At 40.0% G+C, this 13,627-nt stretch overlaps 1 protein-coding gene across 1 annotated transcript in view; it reads left to right on the top strand.

The window, feature by feature from the left end:
• Positions 1 to 654: 654 nt before the first annotated feature.
• Positions 655 to 13,627, top strand: part of LOC104394923 (opsin-5-like) — a 31,693-nt gene continuing 18,720 nt past the window's right edge. The window contains exons 1-2 of the mRNA XM_010004572.1: positions 655 to 775; positions 9,174 to 9,379. Coding sequence (XP_010002874.1) covers positions 655 to 775; positions 9,174 to 9,379 — 327 coding nt within the window. The remainder of the gene's footprint in view (positions 776 to 9,173; positions 9,380 to 13,627) is intronic.

The raw sequence follows: 13,627 nt of genomic DNA, 5'->3' as shown, positions 1-13,627 counted from the left end.
GTGTAAAAATATGATTCAAAGGACTTAAGATAATTTCCAGTACAGGCTGGGAAAAAAATAATTCCCTTCTTTTGAAATTAGCAACTGTCTTGCTCATAAAGTAACTTTATGGCTAATTTCTTCTGCTATGTTAAAGTCACATTCTCAGGCAAGCTATTTTTCTTTACTCTGCCTTTAAATAGAAAAAATCTGTATGAGATTTTTCCATTTCATTTCAGCTGAAGCTCTACTGGTCTTCAGTGAAGACAAAAGTACTGCTACTTTAGCAATGTATCAATATGCATGATGTTTATAGGTGTTCTTGTGAGCCTGTAGGTTACGTGATATTACCCTGTTTTAAAGGAAGTTGTTTTTTTGTCAGATACCCACTCTTCATTAAAGATTTCTGTACTTACCAGTAATAAGGTTATTAGAAAATCTGCTGTCTTAGGCTAGCCACAGATTCACAGGCTGTATTAATAGATAGGATTAGTGAAGAGGAACAGGTCAGAAGGCTGCAAAGCTCCTGTCCCTTGAGATTTCCTTCTTTAGATTATTAGTCTCATTGAAGATCTCCCTCGAATACAGGGAGCAGAAACTGAGGAACAGGCTGGAACCAGTTTATTTTGCTTGGACATACCTGGGGCAATTTCTGGGTCCTAAACTCCACTGAAAATGTCTGTCCAGTTTTCTCCACAGGCACCGTGGAGGAACAACAACATCAGCTTTCTGAGCAGAGAGGCAGCTGTAACAGAGCAAGGAGAGACTATCATAGGTTTCTACCTACTGGGTTTAGGTATGTACTGGGCTTGGATGTGAAAGGAAGCTAAATAGAGTTTGGTATAAAGTTCCAAGTAATTCTTTTTTCTCATCCCTAATGGAACAGGATGTTAGAAAACGTGACTTTTTTTTCTTCAGCTATTTACAAGATCAAAGAGGTACAACTTTATTTTGTTAAAAAGAGGCTAACAACCAATGCAGAAATCTCAAGCAAAAAAAAAATTATAGTCAAGCCTGTAAACTTTTAACTAATATTCATTACAGCGTAATATGTGGGAAGATAAAAAGTACCTTATCAGAAATATATGATTCTTCTGTGCCTTCTCATGTTGCAGTAGTACTGAATTAATGTACTGTGATTTCCAGAGTTTTGGCTGCTGACTGTTAGTTGGTGTCCTACAACTTCTTTCTGCAGAGGCAAAAAATACAGTTTTGTAGTATAAAACTTTTAACTCTTTGTACTGCTTTTGCTTAAATATTTTATGTACATAGACGTAAAGTTCTTCAAACAGGATCTATGAAAGATATAAGTACTATAGCATTATCCCGTGTTAGCAATCACAATAGCATGTGCTTATTTTGGTTCTCCTGCAAGACAGCTATTGTAAGTGTATGATAATATAACAAGGATTTGAAAACATCACCCAGTATGAGCTCACTATAGTCCCAGTACAGTTTAGGTTTTTTATTTAAATATTGTCTATTTGGGGCAGACTCATTGCAGGATGCAAGGAAACTTTATGAAATTTCAAAGAATACAAGTTTGCTAGGTAATAAAAATTTCCAACCATAAAACCTCACAGGAAAACCTAAGTTTTATTAAATCTGTTCTTCTAAGCAGCACATGCCAAAACATTTCTGAATTTACATGATTGATCTAAACAGGTGGGTTTTTTTATTTTTCTGAGCTTATCACATATTACAAGTGGCTTGCTAGCCCTCAACTTATGCTTAAGGAAGGACTATGGAAGTTACATTGTAAAATGAAAATTATTTTAATATGTTTACATGAGACCTGTTTTTATCCTATAGCAACAAAGGAGGGAAAAGTTGTGTTAAAAATACAAACAGGGGTTCTAGTAGCAAAATGTGTGACTTCTATCTTAGGAAAATTAATTAGAAGAGTGGCCATAAGACAAATCAGAGTTGTTCTAATTTATCCCAAATCTGTTCACATCTGCATATCCCTTCATGAATGGCTGGGAAATGGCTGCACCATCAGCTGATTAATTAATCAGTTGCACTTAAGACTAGAAAGAAGAGCTTAGGTCAGCAAGGCCAGTCCCCTGCTGTGACAATAAGTAATCTCATTTACAAAGCTATTGTGCTCCCTGATAGAACTGGCTAGGGTTTTTTTTTGGTGTTGCTACCACTCTTTTAACTTACAGCCTGTTCATGATTTTGTTGAGTAGGAGCCTTTCCCTAAACTCTTAGCTAAAACACTCATACCAACTTTATACTCTTTTTGTCACTCCTTTTACTTGAAAGTTGTTTTTTCCCCGCCCCTGCAATGTGTCCTATGGTTACTCTGTTCCTGAAAGATCAGCCATACCTTGTGGTCAACCTTTGTATTCCTACATTGAACAAATGAGGAGGTTTTTTTTCCCCAGTTCGTTGTTTTAGGGGGGTTTAATTATTATTATTTATTTCTGTCCTGTCATAACGTCCTTTCTTCTGTCATCCCAGCATATTACCAGCCTTTTATGCTGTCTTTTCCAACCTGCCCTCTTTTTTTAAACTTACAGCCACGACTGAATACAGCACCCAAGCAAGGTCTTGTCACTGCTGTTCACATTAATATTGACACTTCCCCAGGTCTACTGATGCCTTGTGGTGTTGCCTCTGCATCACAATGGTAGTTCCAGTCACCAGTTGCACTTCTTGCAGAGTATATATAACCAGTAATAGCACTACTCCAACTTAAGTGTACTATGTATCTGGTTAAAATGTGATGGAGCTAGATATGCCTTTTTGCAATAGAAACTTTTGAAAAAACTCTGCTAATACATAAATCAGATAAGTCCCCATATCTTTTTCTCCCAGAAGGTCTACTGATGCACTTTTGAAAGCACCAGCCATAACAATTTACATATCCTAGTTGTATGCACACCAATAACTCAGTCTGTCTGGGGAACACTGATGTGGCAGAACAAGGTACTCTGTTACACAGGTACCCTCTTGTCCTTCTGGCAGCAGAAGAGAAAGGCCAGTCCAGTGTTACCTTCCCAAACCTGCATTTCCTTAGGGGTCTGGAAAGACGATCTGAGTTTACAAGATTCTGTGAGTGTTTCCTTACAAGAAGTCCCAAAGATGTTTGTATTTCACGATTTTGGTTCTTTGATGTCTTGGAAAACAGCTTGAGTGATTACATTCCTGAAGCTGTTACATGTTTTCTTCTCTTTTGCATCTAAGTATGCCAGTGATGCTTTTTGCAAATTCTGAAGTAGATTTCTGACACCAAAGGGATGTATGTGATTGGTGTTAGCACTTACCCAGAAGATGAGGTTCTTCTGAATCTCTTCACCTTCGCAGGTAAAAACAAACAAACCAACCACAAACAACTACCTTTGGCCAAGTCTATCCACAGTCACACATCTTGGCAAACAATATCCAAGGACCATGATCTAACACGTTTTGCTGAGATAAGGCCTCCTTGCATGTCCCCTTCTGGAAATTCTCATGTCATATACTACACATGATAGACAAGACATGAATGTATATGTGATATACCATATAACAGCCATGCTGTCATACCCAGATAGAGGTGTTCTCTGAATGTTGTAAGGAGACCTGAGCTCACAGCCCATACTGGAATAGGTATTGCACAATAACCTCTTAAGCAAGATAGCATTGAAGTGTTAGAGTGCATTTTGCAAATGCTGATAGGTTTTGAGATGACTGCACTGCTTCTTGGCATCCAACTCACTGTGCCATCATTCTCCTTGCTAACACTTTGGACAGAGGACCAACAAAGTAGGGGGAAAATGCAATGTCAATCCCATAGCAGTGAGCCATCACAGCATTCTTAGAGGGAGCAGCTGCAGGAGACTGCCATTGTAAATGTTGCACTGTAGGTGCAATGTAAATGTGATGTCCACAGCTACTACCTCAGTCAACCTAGCCCAGGGGGAAAAAAAGAAAGCATTTTTTTCTCTGTAAATAGTAATTGGAATTCTTAAGTTGTTCTTTTCTGCATTTATACACAATGTGTTCTGTGATTGTTTTCCCTTGTTTCAAAATTAGTGGAGACTACTAGAATTAGTATTTTGCATAAAAGGAAATTTTAAATCAGTATGAGAGAACGTTTGTCAGAGAACAAATTCTGACTTTTTCTGAGTGCTCATATCAGCAAGGCATGCTGAGAGCAATTCCAATCCCATCAGAAAAATGGAACAGACCATGAGACCCAAACATGCCTTTAAATGGCACGTTTTTAGTAACAGTAAACTGTTACTTGAAAAGTGACAGAATAAGTGTTATTTTGGAACATCTTTTGACAGATAAATCTCAGAAGGTGTGAAAGGTAAAAAACTCTTCACAAAACATTAATCCACAAAATGATCACATTTATTGAACAGATAATCTCTCCATGCCTTGTCAGGTCTAAAGCCTGATGACTCGTCTCCTTCCTGCCAAAACTGGCAATATGCTCTGGATAGAGTATTGTGTATGTATAATTAGCAGCAAAAACTAAAAACAGAGAAGGGTCACTTTACAGTTGCAACGGTTAATGACAGCTTTGCAGATTCTCTAGAAGTTATCACTGTTTCAAATAAGGTTTTCTAGTCTGAAATTCTTAGAGCAAACCCCTTCAAATAGATATTTATGCTTGTGTACAGGTAGCTGAATCAGTAATTTACTTCCTTTGTGCCTTCTCTGTAACAAGGTGCTCCATCCAATTCCTGTCCTAGAGACAAAGTTATTTGCTGAGGGTAAAGTGTAGCTTGTCTTGTAACACTGAGCCTTCACCTTTTGCTCTCATCTCTTGAATTTTTCTACTTAAGGCTCCCTATATATTTTAAACTGCAGATTGGGTGAGTTGTAACACTTGTTTTTCTAATTCATTCTTGTCAGATTTTACAAGTAAAGGCCATACAACGATATCTAATACAAACAAGTCTAAATACAAAGCATAATCACTTGTCTTAGCTGGGCACAGATGCAGTCATCTATTGGAAAGGTGACGACCAGCTCAGAGGTATTAGTTCCCTTGCAACAAATTTAATTCTGCAAAAACATAAACTGAATTATAAGAATGAAATTGCACACAGCCTTGGAGGTTTCTTGCATGTTCAAAGAACATGAGAGATTAAGAGGTTGTGTCTGGGTGCTCAAGCTTGAGTAAGTTGGCAGAACTCTTTAAAATTGTTGTGTTCCCTCTTAGCTATTTCCAAAGCTAAATACTCTCACTTTTCTCAGACGTTATTAGTAGAGAGATGTTCAAAATCCTTAGTCACTCATGCTGCCTACTTTTTCAGCACTTTCTTTGCATGGGCTGGCAGGCAGCATGCTGACACAGGACTGTGTCAATAGGGTTTTGTTTCCTGAATACCACCAGCTTGCTTGGCAGCCTTCCTGTTCCTGCCCCAGAAATCATGGAAAACAGCACCAGCAACCTTTGTGGAGCACTTTTGACATCTGTGGATTAAAATGCTCTGTTAGGGGGTATTATTCCAGGACAATACACTATTTTAAATATTGTTGTCCATCCTATTCCTCCTACCTTGCAGTGTTTGCAAACATGGTACCAATAACTTTTCTGTGTGTGTCTGAGGAGTAAAGGAGGCTCCTTAGCATTTATCAACAGTCATTTAACTTACTCTGCTCTGATACTGCCGGTCTTACAGCAACTGCTCTGTCTTGCCCTATGTTAACAAACTTCAGTAACTGTATTTTTGTGGTTTGCTACTGCAGAAGGGACAGCTCTCTTTGATGAGCAGCCGATCTCTCCAACAGTGTTACAGCTTAAGGAGAAAATACGGCTTCTCTCTGAACTTAATGTAGGGTGGAAGTCCTGACTTTCTTCCTAGCTGCTATTTTTTTTCTCTCTCAGCCACATTTTTATCTCGTTTGGAACCTGTCCTTTCTCACCAGGATTACCTAGTGAAAAAGAGATTTTACAAGTAAAGGCCATGCAACAATGTGTAATAAGAACAAGTTTAAGTACAATGCATAATAACTTGTCTTAACTGGGCACAGATGTGCTTTGGATTTTGAGTTTGGGTTTTGTTGTTTTTTTACATATACTCTTGTCACTGAATATTTTTGGCAGTCTGCAAAAACTGAAACTAGTTCCCTTGGTTGTTTCTTTTCTATCCTCGGTTTTATTGACGTGCCACCTGGTGACACCAAGGCCTTGTAGCACTTCGGAGTTCAACAAGTTTCTTTCTGGGCTCTTGATCTGCCTGTGACCTACCCTCAAGCACATACCACCTACAAAGCAGTTGAGGACATCCCTGCCCTCCCCGAATGTCAGAGCTATCACTCTGCTTCTTCCAAACTGCATTTTCAACCTTTTTTCCTATTGTGCTGTCAGGGCATGGGGGCATGAGGTTCTTTGGTTTGAGAGGTGTTCTTTTGGTTGGGGTAGGTTGGGGCTTTTATCTTTTGAGGTTGTTTGGTTTTTCGTTCTTTTTAAAAAATATATATATACAGTCAATATCATCAGCAACCCCAGACCAGAATATATATCTGATGATGTGGAGATCCAGTGTCCCATAGTCACTGCTCTGGTTTGATTGCATTTTTATGTGACCAGTGTTTTTGTTACTCCATAGTTTATTGAGAATTGAGTTCCTCTATTCTTTTTTTAATCACAGTATTCATATGGTCTAGCACCCCAACAGATCAGACATTTTAGGGACTGGGTATGCTAGTGCAGGTTCTCCACCTGCTTTGGTTCAAAGGATTGTGCTTACCTGCTTAAGTCTCCCTTACCTCCCTCAATGCTTCCATTGTCCCCACCCTCAGTGTGTAAATGTAGTATCAAAAAAATAGTCACAGATACTGTGTCTCTGTCACCTCTACAATATGTGTTGTTGGTTTATGTGATGTGTTGCTCTATTTCTTCCTTACAATACTTTAACTGGAAACTCCTTTACTCTCCAGACTAGGGGGAATTTGCTCTGTATATTCCCCAGACTGCATGGCATTTTTAGGGTAACCTTCCTATCCATTACACTGTGTTGACAAATGTTGCTGTTTACAGAGGAGGTGCCATTTTATTTTGTCTGCCATTTTAGCACTATGTCTTTGACAGGGAAAATAGTTTCATAGCTACCCTGAAAATTATCTTGCCTGGCAGAAGGTAGAGTTGACATTACACAAGCAACACATCTTACCATGTTTGCATTGCAAACTACCCTGCTGCATTCCCAAAGCCGTCCTCCTCCAGGGCCATGCTGTACCTGCCTATGCCTAGACTGCTGGAAGTCAGAAAGAATTCCTGAGTTAGAGATCATGCAGCTGTTGGAAACGAGACTCAATTAAGAAACATCGTCACCTAGTGGCCAGAATAAAATCTATTTATTATTGTTGCTCTTATCCTCACAAGATATATCTGATATAGATATATGTATCTCAGTGTATCTTTGCACCAGTGACTATTTCTGGTTAATATCTTATGCTGACACGTCAGCTCCTCACAGTTCAAAATCTCTTTATCAAACTGCTTGCATTTGATAAGCAAGCAAGTGTAGCAGCAGCTTGGCAGTTTAATAAAGAGAAGATATAAAAAGGAAATGACTGCAGAAAAATTTGTTCATAGTGCCATACAAAGCCTGTCCCGTCAACCCTTCCTCTCCCTCTTCAGACTACTCAGAGCCCCTCCCCAGGCAGTAAGTAGCCAGCCTCTCAGTTTGGAGAACAATCACCTTGCTCTTTGGCATTTCAGGTTGTGAAGCTCCCAGATGGCCTGGAGGTTCAGAGGCAATTTCCTCCCCTCCCTTCCTACCCAAGGCAGTCCAGCAGAGAAGCACTGGGTCCCCATGTGTGGAGTTGTTGATGCTTTCTGAAGCTGCTCTTTTGCTATAACATTAAACCTATCAGCCATCTTTCATCTCATAACTTTGACTGTTAAGAGGTGCTGTGCAATGCCATAGTGTCAAGTCCTGCTAGCTGTGCTATACAGCACCTGTACTCTGAGGTATCTGCTGCTTGTGCCTGGACAGAGGGCTATGGATAAACACTTTTCTTCCTCACCTGGTAGTTAATGTTGTAGCCTGTCATCAACTGTGGGGAACAAAACCACCAGCTGCTGGGTTCCTAAACCTGCCCTAGGCTGCAGGCACTTAAAAGAGGTGGTGTTTTGCTCCACCTTGCTGAGGTGAAGTGAGGCCACCTGTGTTGGCGGTGGCAGAACTGGTTTTGAGGTGGAAACATGAGCTAACAGGGAGCTGGGTGCTGCCCAACCTGCTGCTCAGCCCCACTCCAGCAGCTGCCCTGCAGCCATCCCCTTCACTGGCTGAGCCCCATTTTCAACACTGAGCCTGTTGATCATTAAGTAAATATTTTGTTTGAAGTAGTTTGTTTCTACATGTCTACATCATTCCAAAAAGTGGGATACAAACTACCAAGGTCTTCCACTGATGGGTGAGTCAATAGCCATGCACATGTGGAAACTCTAGGCCTCTCCAGCTGAGTAAGTGGCCAACTTTCAGATTTACAGTCATCTTCCTTGTGTTTTCTTCATGTAACTAGATACATACAAGTCAGGCATCTCGGTTCCCAGAGAGTAAAAGAGGACACAACTCTCTTTTGTAATAAATAAATAAAAGACTTTAAAGCTTCTGAAAGGTCTGCTCTAAATGTTCATATAGACTATCAGGTGTATTCCTGAAAAATATTCCAATCTGGGACAGTCTTTGTTGCAAGGAGATCCTAGGCTTCTCTTCTAAGAGAAGAAACTTAAGCACATTAGCTGGGAAAGGCAGCACTTCTTGAGAGAGGACTGGTAAAGTGGCTTACAGGCTATATGTGAGGGAATTTTTGGTATCCATTATTGTATACAATAATCCTAAACAGCTGCAGCTTTTGGCAGATTTGTTATAGTCTCTGCTCCACTCTACCAGCTATCTTTCCTCCTTCCTTTTTCCTCCATATATTGCATTTTGTGAGTTTCATTTGTCCATTTAGGTAATAAAAACTTCTCAAGGCCTTTAGGTGGTGGATCTTTGATAGAGACAATAGCAGGTCTTCGTGTTTGTTCTGTTTTATTGCTGGAGTTACTCACTTGTTCCTGCTTCTGAAAAGTACCCAGTTACTTAACAAGGCTTCATGCATTTTTCTAATGGATAACCTGGTTAATTTATTTCTAGTGGAACAAAAGGGCAATTTCAGAAGACATCACATGTTTATACACTGAACTCCTTGCTTTATTTGCTATTTTACTTCATGGATTTTAATTTTTTTTCCAGGTTGGCTGTCTTGGTTTGGAAACAGCATTGTGATTTTTGTCCTGTATAAGCAAAGGCATGTTCTGCAGCCCACCGACTACCTCACATTTAACTTGGCAGTATCAGATGCTAGTATCTCTGTGTTTGGATATTCACGGGGGATCATTGAAATCTTCAATGTTTTCAGGGATGATGGATTCATTATCACATCAATATGGACTTGTCAGGTAAGATTGGATTACAGTTAATTGGACAAATTAAGTGCAGCTATTTCTGTGTAAATGCTGTATATGAATAGCCAGGCAGGGCCACGAGAGTGAAAAGAAATACTGATCTTCCAAAGAAGAGTGTTGTCTTTTATTATACCTATAAATCTATGTATTTGATCAGGTTTTGACCAATTTTCAGTGATTTTTTTTTTCCAACTCTATCAAAGATATTTCCAATAATTTCTACTAGTTTGTTTCTTTTACTTCATGTCATAGCTCTATCTCATGTTGGGAAGTTGTAGATGTAGGCTGTGCTTATCTTCAGTTCTCCTAAAGTCAACCTGCTTGTCAGCACTTCAACATTTGACTTAAAGCAATGGAGAGTCCTGCTTGACAAGGAATGTAGAGCAAAGCCTCCACACAGCACTTGGGTGCATTGTAGCATTACTCGTGCATTGTAGCATGCAACTAATCATACTAAATCAGTTGTTATGCTTCAGTCTCATCCCCAAAATTCACTGTCAGTTTGAGGCCTGTGGTAGGAGGAGTGTCTTGACTTTATGGCACAGCCATCCCTGAACATGGAGGCAGCTTTTTGCAAGGGAATTTGGAAAATGTTATTGCTAATTCTGAAACACACCTGCATAAACAGAATATAAATGCATCCCATGCACATATAGGCACAATTCTGGCTCTCTGGTGCTTTCAGTAACATCTGTGAGAAAGAGTATATTTAGTTTCATGAGGGAATGAAAAATCTGAAAATGACAGGATTGCCTGCAGCAAGGTATGAGTAAGATCATGATGAAGGAAAAGGGAGAGAGAAATGTTCCTTTTTTCTTGGGTGTTGCTTTTTTATTATTGTTGTTTCCTGTGGGTTGTTTTGTGTTGTTTGTTTGGGTTGGTTTTTTTAATATGTGGTTTTGGTGGATTTTGTGGAGTTTTTTGAAGAGGAAGTTAAACTATTCTATAACTTAGATGAAAGCATTTTTAACAGCTCATGTCACCTCCTCTTCAAAACAAAGACTTACCCAGAGAGAAGGCTCTGATTAACCTGGGAGCTGCAGCTTGATCTAAAAAATGTGTATTTTCTTGCTTGAAATGTATGTCAATAGCCGTTGGGCAGAAAAGGATTTATCAAAATTAATCTAGCGACTTCCTTAAGAAATCCCACTGTTTCTCTGATGAAAATATCTAAAGTTGCCACCTAAGGTCTGTTGAGGAGAAACTTCCAGGACACATCTTTAATATTATTTTTTTTTAATTAAAGGAGACTGTGAGCTCATCAGATAAACAAAGTTATACCTGCAAACTGTAAAATTCATACTCACACTCAGAGTTAAACAGACTCCCATTTTGCCCTATGTTTCAAGGAGGGTTGGATCTATGGTTAAGAAAGAAGAGTTCAAAGATGGTTCTCTGGGTTCAGTTCCATCTTAGCTGAAGACTTCCTATGTAAGACAGGGTAAGCCATTCAGTGTGAACTCCTGAACCAATATCTATGGCACAACTTAACATTTACCACATAGCTGGTTTAAAGAGGTAACGTTATATGGCCCTTCTGCCTCCTCGGTCCGAGCTCTTCCAGAGACTAAGAAGCCCCTGACATTTTATCTGGCTGGAGAGCAGTCCTAAGGAAAAGGACCTGGGGGTGGTAGTAGATGAGAAGCTCGACATGAGCCACCAGTGTGTGCTGGAGCCAAGAGAGCCAAACACATTCTGGGCTGCATCAAAAGAGGTGTGGCCAGCAGGGCCAGGGAGGTGATTCTGTCCCTCTGCTCTGCTCTGCTCTGGTGAGACCCCACCTGGAATACTGTGTACAGCTCTGGAGCCCTCAGCACAAGAAAGATATAGATCTGTTGGAGAGGGTCCAGAGAAGGGCCACAAAGGTGATCAAAGGGCTGGAGCAGCTCTGCTAGACAGGCTGAGGGAGTCTGGGCTCTTCAGCCTGGAGAAAAGAAGGGGGCCTAACAGGAAAGGAGGCCTATAAGACAAGGGATAATGGTTTTAAATTGAAAGAGAGGAGATTTAGGTTAGACATAAGGAAGAAATTTTTCACCATGTGGGTAGTAAGGTGCTGGAATAGGTTGCCTACAGAGGTTGTGGAAGCCCCCTACACAAAGCCTCATACAACCTGGCCTTTAGCACTTCTGGAGTTTAAGGCCAGGTTGGATGAGGGTTTGTGAAGCCTGGTCTAGTGTGAGGTGTTCCTGCTCATAGCAGGGAGATTTGAACTAGATGACCATTAAGGTGCTCCAATCTTTTTATCATTCTGTGATTCTATGGAGGTGAGCTTAGTTTTGCTGTGCTTGAACTGCCTTTAAAAGGAGTGAAACTGCATAGTATTTTGGGGGTATCCAGATAGTTTGTTGGTCAAGACATGTTAAGTAATTTTTATTGGAACTCCTGGTTTAAAAAAGCATTAATTTGTAAAATATGGATATCAAGAAAAGTTTTAAGGTATTTGGATCCAAAGATGTTGTTCAGAACATTCAGGTGGCTGTTCTAAATAGTCTGATATGTAAAATATTAAACTTTCTGCTTTGTTCAAAACAAAGACTTACCCAGAGAGAAGGCTCTGATTAACCTGGGAGCTGCAGCTTGATCTAAAAAATGTGTATTTTCTTGCTTGAAATGTATGTCAATAGCCGTTGGGCAGAAAAGGATTTATCAAAATTAATCTAGCGACTTCCTTAAGAAATCCCACTGTTTCTCTGATGAAAATATCTAAAGTTGCCACCTAAGGTCTGTTGAGGAGAAACTTCCAGGACACATCTTTAATATTTATTTTTTTTTAATTAAAGGAGACTGTGAGCTCATCAGATAAACAAAGTTATACCTGCAAACTGTAAAATTCATACTCACACTCAGAGTTAAACAGACTCCCATTTTGCCCTATGTTTCAAGGAGGGTTGGATCTATGGTTAAGAAAGAAGAGTTCAAAGATGGTTCTCTGGGTTCAGTTCCATCTTAGCTGAAGACTTCCTATGTAAGACAGGGTAAGCCATTCAGTGTGAACTCCTGAACCAATATCTATGGCACAACTTAACATTTACCACATAGCTGGTTTAAAGAGGTAACGTTATATGGCCCTTCTGCCTCCCCGGTCCGAGCTCTTCCAGAGACTAAGAAGCCCCTGACATTTTATCTGGCTGGAGAGCAGTCCTAAGGAAAAGGACCTGGGGGTGGTAGTAGATGAGAAGCTCGACATGAGCCACCAGTGTGTGCTGGAGCCAAGAGAGCCAAACACATTCTGGGCTGCATCAAAAGAGGTGTGGCCAGCAGGGCCAGGGAGGTGATTCTGTCCCTCTGCTCTGCTCTGCTCTGGTGAGACCCCACCTGGAATACTGTGTACAGCTCTGGAGCCCTCAGCACAAGAAAGATATAGATCTGTTGGAGAGGGTCCAGAGAAGGGCCACAAAGGTGATCAAAGGGCTGGAGCAGCTCTGCTAGACAGGCTGAGGGAGTCTGGGCTCTTCAGCCTGGAGAAAAGAAGGGGGCCTAACAGGAAAGGAGGCCTATAAGACAAGGGATAATGGTTTTAAATTGAAAGAGAGGAGATTTAGGTTAGACATAAGGAAGAAATTTTTCACCATGTGGGTAGTAAGGTGCTGGAATAGGTTGCCTACAGAGGTTGTGGAAGCCCCCTACACAAAGCCTCATACAACCTGGCCTTTAGCACTTCTGGAGTTTAAGGCCAGGTTGGATGAGGGTTTGTGAAGCCTGGTCTAGTGTGAGGTGTTCCTGCTCATAGCAGGGAGATTTGAACTAGATGACCATTAAGGTGCTTTCCAATCTTTATCATTCTGTGATTCTATGGAGGTGAGCTTAGTTTTGCTGTGCTTGAACTGCCTTTAAAAGGAGTGAAACTGCATAGTATTTTGGGGGTATCCAGATAGTTTGTTGGTCAAGACATGTTAAGTAATTTTTATTGGAACTCCTGGTTTAAAAAAGCATTAATTTGTAAAATATGGATATCAAGAAAAGTTTTAAGGTATTTGGATCCAAAGATGTTGTTCAGAACATTCAGGTGGCTGTTCTAAATAGTCTGATATGTAAAATATTAAACTTTCTGCTTTGTTAATGCTCTGTAAGCTCAAAAATATAACAATTATAATTTCAAATAGGAATTCATACTCTATTAATACTAATATGTCCTGGAATAGACAAATTGTATTCTGAAAGAATATTTTGAACTGGTTGTGACTCATTGAGTTAAGATCAGAATATATTCAACAAGAGATAGAATTCCTGTTTCCAACAAGA

Source organism: Chaetura pelagica, unplaced genomic scaffold (genome assembly GCF_000747805.2).
Source record: "Chaetura pelagica isolate M959 unplaced genomic scaffold, ChaPel_1.0 scaffold278, whole genome shotgun sequence".
Taxonomy (NCBI): Eukaryota; Metazoa; Chordata; class Aves; order Apodiformes; family Apodidae; genus Chaetura; species Chaetura pelagica.
This window is presented reverse-complemented; position numbering and strand designations above follow the sequence as displayed.